Genomic DNA, 5,000 nt, shown 5'->3' with positions numbered 1-5,000 from the left:
ATTTTAACATAATGTTATATGATAAGGACACATCAACAATTAAACTTACTTTCCCGTTTCAGTTCCGGTCTCTATATTCCATAGTCGAATAGTTGTATCAGCCGATCCAGTTAGTAGCAGTAGGTCATACGGATGCATTGCCATGCAAGTTATTGATTGTTTATGACTGACAAGCACGTGAAGAAGCTGGTACTGATTGTCCCAAATCTTTACTGGAACAAATAAAAAACAAAGTTGAACAGAAGAGAAACAAGTAGGTGAGTGGGCAAATAAATTGGCAAACGACTGGTTTTTCTATACAATCTGTAGATCTAGAAACATTTGGTTATGTTTTTCTATCATGTTCTGCATGTCCAGTGCTTATCAATTCTATTAACTTGTACATTGGTGTGTGTGTGTGTGTGTGTGTGTGTGTGTGTGTGTGTGCGTGTTTATTTGTTTGTTTGTGTGTATATTTGTTTGTTTTTGTTTGTTTGTGTGTATATTTGTTTGTTTGTGTGTGCATGTTTGTGTTTGAGTGTTTGTTTGTGTACATATATTTAAGTTTTTTGTGTATGTTTGTTTGTTTGTTCATTTGTGTGAGTGTGTGTGTGTGTGTGTGTGTGTGTGTGTGTGTGTGTGTGTGTGTGTGTGTGTGTGTGTGAGTGTGACCACACGTGTTTATCTACTATTTCTCCAAAACACTCCCCACAAAACTCCAATGACTACATAATTTCTTAATCAATCAACAGAGTCTACCTGAACCATCTTTCGCTGCTGTGACAAGATAACCAAATTGAGGGTAATACAGCAGACTGCAAATAGACACACTAAAAGATCACATCCAAACACACACTAGCATATGTTATACCATGTGATCGGTCTTTGATGTAGGTTCTTCAGCGTTTTAAGATGTTGCCCATCATGCAAATTGTAGATCTACCAGCACACCAACACATGAGTATTCAAAACCGTTGAGAAGTAACAGATAAACAAATAAAACAGCCTTGTTAATAATTACAATACTGTAACATACCCACATAAGTCAACTAGTATTATTTTATCATTACATTTAAATAACTAGTTTTATGGTATCCGTAGGCGCCTCGCCTCACATTGGAGAATAACACGTCGCAATAGAGTTTTCTGACCGTCTACTGAAATGCCTCGTCCTAGCTAGACAGTACACGTATTTGTTGAAACCCTGTCATGGAAATTACCGTAAACATGCAAACTTCTACTAAAGTACGGGACATGTGAATAGTCGACTGTAGGTGGAATTCAGCTTCTGAAGGCTTTTCTTAGTAGTCAAGTACACATAATCCCTACCTACAATACAAAAGGATGGGGCAACCGAACTTCATGAAGCTTTTTCGTCGCTGTTTGGTCACTTGCACGAATTGTTCCTATACTAATCTGTAGTCGGACACGGAAATGATTTCTTGAAGTAGGTTTTATAATCAAATGTGGTTGTGGAGAGAAGAAATTGAGGTTCGTGTGTACACACAGATATATATATGTATATGTAAGTATAGATTTATATACCAAAAGTTCAATGGAGAGCCATATAGGACCACGCCCCTTTCTGTTGTGCGACCCAGATTAGAAGCTTCACTATGCTCAGCAATAAGAGAGAAGCACTACAGTGCTAAACCCTTGGCTGGTGTATGTAATCATATCTCATCACATGATAATGTTTTGCATACTGAGGTTTTAGCCCAACCCACTCGTCTCAGCTAAAGTTTCCAAGCTAAACAAAGTGCAAAGCGTCTCCAGACTTTCGTACTTACAGGTCAGTCGCTTCATCCGACAAACAGATGCGCTGTCATGGACAATGCACATTCCCCTTCGCGAATTCCTGTGAAGTGCCAAATTTCTGTTGAAGATGACACTAGTGATTAGCGACACACACCAAAAATTCAAGTACTCCGACTGCAAAACCACTATCTATGCAGAAACACTGTGGAACAAGCCAAATGTTACAAGTCAGGTAGCCTCAACATTAGGCTATCTTCACCTTACGTGGCGAAGTAACGTGTGCGTGATCATACCTAGGGTTCACTAGACACCTGGTTGTTGTTGGGAAAACATGCACGTTACAAATGTAGACTAGGTGTTGTTTCTAAGTGCTAAACCCTTATCTAGAGCAAAGGACTAAACACCATGTACAGGATGAACACCCAATAGCAGAATTCTCGTTAGCAGCTACCAAACAAAGAGAGGTAGACCCTTATGATGATGTCACGTTTGTCTATTGGTCGGTAATGACACCACATCTCGTCTATTGGTCGGTGATGACACCACATCTCGTCTATTGATCGGCCATGACACCACATCTTGTCTATTGGTCAGAATAGCTTAATTTGCATCTGCACTACTCAAGTATAAATTGGTCGGATGTACGGTTGTTGGCCAGACAACTACTATACCCTTAGCCCAGACGTCCGGGCCTCGGGTAATAATTTCTTACTCTCCTTCAAATCATACTGTACTGTACAACAAATGTGTCTGCATTCTATATCAAGTAGATGTGTAAAACATGAGCTACTCTGAAACTACTAATGATTGACAATTTGTTATTTGTTGTACAAGTATAATATAATACATACACACATAATAATGTATGTATTATGTACTATGTTTATTTATATATAATAAATACATAAATCTGTCTAAACAGTCATGATGGTCTAAGCACCTCTGAGACAGGGTTTTCCTCCGGTGCTTACAGACTACCAAACAATCGAGAAAGTTAAGTTCACAAGATCTCCCGGATAATCTGAACATCTGTAGGGCGTATCAATAGCTTGTATGACAACCGCAAAACATCCATGCACAGTTTAGTAAGTCTTTAACCTCAGCTTGTCTTATAAGGCAGCAATGACTACTGACTTTTCTCTGTTTTCTTGCGTGCTTTCTAATCCTTGAGAGATCTAGATATGCTTGCAGGAAGCCGAGCAAAATGGCCAAATATGATGTCTGTTCGCCGGTAGCTTCAACTATTTCTATTTCGCCCAACCTATAAAGTGGAGCGAATCCAACCTACTTGGTTCTTGGCTGTGCCTGCACTATTGCTTTCTTCAGAAATTCTTGTCAAGGTGGAATCTTCTCTTGTTTGGAGGTGCAGGACGAGGTCAAAGTGACAATGATTATGGCGGTTTTCGGTCATTTTGACTCGCAATGTAGTCATACAGAGTGTTATTGGCATTTGTTGTAAAGCATGTGGAAGACTGTCGTTAGCACATACATTTTGATGAGGAATCAGTTGTGTTGGGGCTTGCTGGGTGTGAGTTTTCATGGGCTAATAGTACATAATTTGTTGTGAGCGGTCAAAGTAAGTGACATTCCTTTGCTCACTACATTTTGCCCAACTGATTTTCGTCTCTTATCTGCATAAACGCGGAGGAGAAGAGTTGCTTCAATCGCGCATGCACTTCCTTAAGCCGTCAGGTCCCGCCAGTACCATGTAAACTACCGCCGTATCAAGGCTATCCAGCAGGACTCATGACAGAAGGCAGTCAGATTTGGGTGTGACTTGTGGCGTCAGGACGGTGCTGCTTCGTGCCATTTAGATATTGCATTTGTTTTCGCGAATTAGTGGACAATTGTTCGGACAATATGTGTAACATACGTGCAGAGGTGTAACATATGTTACACATATGTGTAACATATGTTTAACATACGTACTCTAACCTGTAGTTGCATAACCGTGGAATGTGCACACTGCAGTAATACACATATCGTAACTTGAAAGCAGTGCATGCATGTGTGGTAGCACAAAGTGTGTAACACCATAGTAATTACATAATTAAGTTTATTTCTACATTACTTGAAACAGTAACTCTTAACTAAAGTTGTGTACCAAGATGGTTTAAAATGTCTGAAAAAATAATTTGGCTCATCCCTATTGGCAGTGTTCTCAGATCTCTCTGTGTGTATGTTGGTGAAGCCACAACAGTCCAGAAGTGCCTCTTCTTGTTGTCACTGGGTGCTAACTGGCAGCTTTTGCTGCTTCCATGAAAGATTTGCACAGACCAATATCTCTGTAATGCTTTGGGCATCTGCATGCTGCAATTACAACTTCGTATCGTACTAGTTTGTTGCAATAGCGGTTTGCGCATACTGTACATGTCTTAGAAATATTCAAGCACAGTAACTGACGTAGTCTAGGCCCTACGTACCGTCAACATCCATGTTTGTGTGACTGGTTAAATTCCACTAGCGCAGAACCCTTGGTATCTCTGAAAGCAGTTGGTACGGAGTATTTGCACTTACGCGTTGCAATACTTCTGTGAGGAAGTCTTGTATGTGTTCCTTTCTTGAGTTTGCAACATAAAGAGGCTGTCACAACAACTGCAGCTCTGGGGCCCCCTTGTGCCGGTCAGATAGTGAGGGCTTCTGTTCGCTGGAGCTACAATGTAAGGCAAAGCTCTGCCGTGATAGGAATATGTGTGCGTGGTTGAACTCTAGCTTGCCCTGTTATCCGAGTCGTACCGCATGGGTGTACGTGACCTGTTTGAACATAAATTCTATGGTTGTTTGCTAGACTGTTATGAGAGACCTTACGAACCAGACTGATCTGGTTAAGCATGACATATAAATAAATCATAATAATTACATGTATATATATAAATAAATATATATATATAACATAATAAATAACAATAATACATATAATAATAATACACATGATGCATAAATTAATAAACGAATAGCAAATACCACAAACACACCGTCGTTTCATACCAAAACATTACTTCTACATGACGTAAATCCTCTTTGTGTCCTGCTCGCCACCTTCTCCAAGTGAATAGCCGACAACTCATCTGTAGAACTTAGACCATCCTATGGAAGGACAACAACAATAACAACTCTGTAAAGGCCCTAACTTGCAACGTTTATTGTCAAAAATTTCAACCTTAATTTCCTGCCTAGAGACTAATACTTTAGCTCCACGACGAAACATCCACATCTGAAAATGAAATCATGATTGGCCATTTGTTGGATAGACATGATCACCA

At 39.8% G+C, this 5,000-nt stretch overlaps 1 protein-coding gene across 1 annotated transcript in view; it reads right to left on the bottom strand.

Moving 5' to 3' along the window:
* LOC134178610 (uncharacterized) overlaps positions 1 to 5,000 on the bottom strand; it is a 31,125-nt gene that overhangs the window by 24,864 nt on the left and 1,261 nt on the right. Inside the window, exons 4-8 of the mRNA XM_062645488.1 lie at positions 4,898 to 4,951; positions 4,726 to 4,824; positions 851 to 918; positions 739 to 794; positions 50 to 212 (exon numbers count right to left, since the gene is read on the bottom strand). Coding sequence (XP_062501472.1) covers positions 50 to 212; positions 739 to 794; positions 851 to 918; positions 4,726 to 4,824; positions 4,898 to 4,951 — 440 coding nt within the window. The remainder of the gene's footprint in view (positions 1 to 49; positions 213 to 738; positions 795 to 850; positions 919 to 4,725; positions 4,825 to 4,897; positions 4,952 to 5,000) is intronic.

The sequence above is a fragment of the Corticium candelabrum genome, chromosome 4 (assembly GCF_963422355.1).
Source record: "Corticium candelabrum chromosome 4, ooCorCand1.1, whole genome shotgun sequence".
In the NCBI taxonomy this organism is placed as follows: Eukaryota; Metazoa; Porifera; class Homoscleromorpha; order Homosclerophorida; family Plakinidae; genus Corticium; species Corticium candelabrum.
This window is presented reverse-complemented; position numbering and strand designations above follow the sequence as displayed.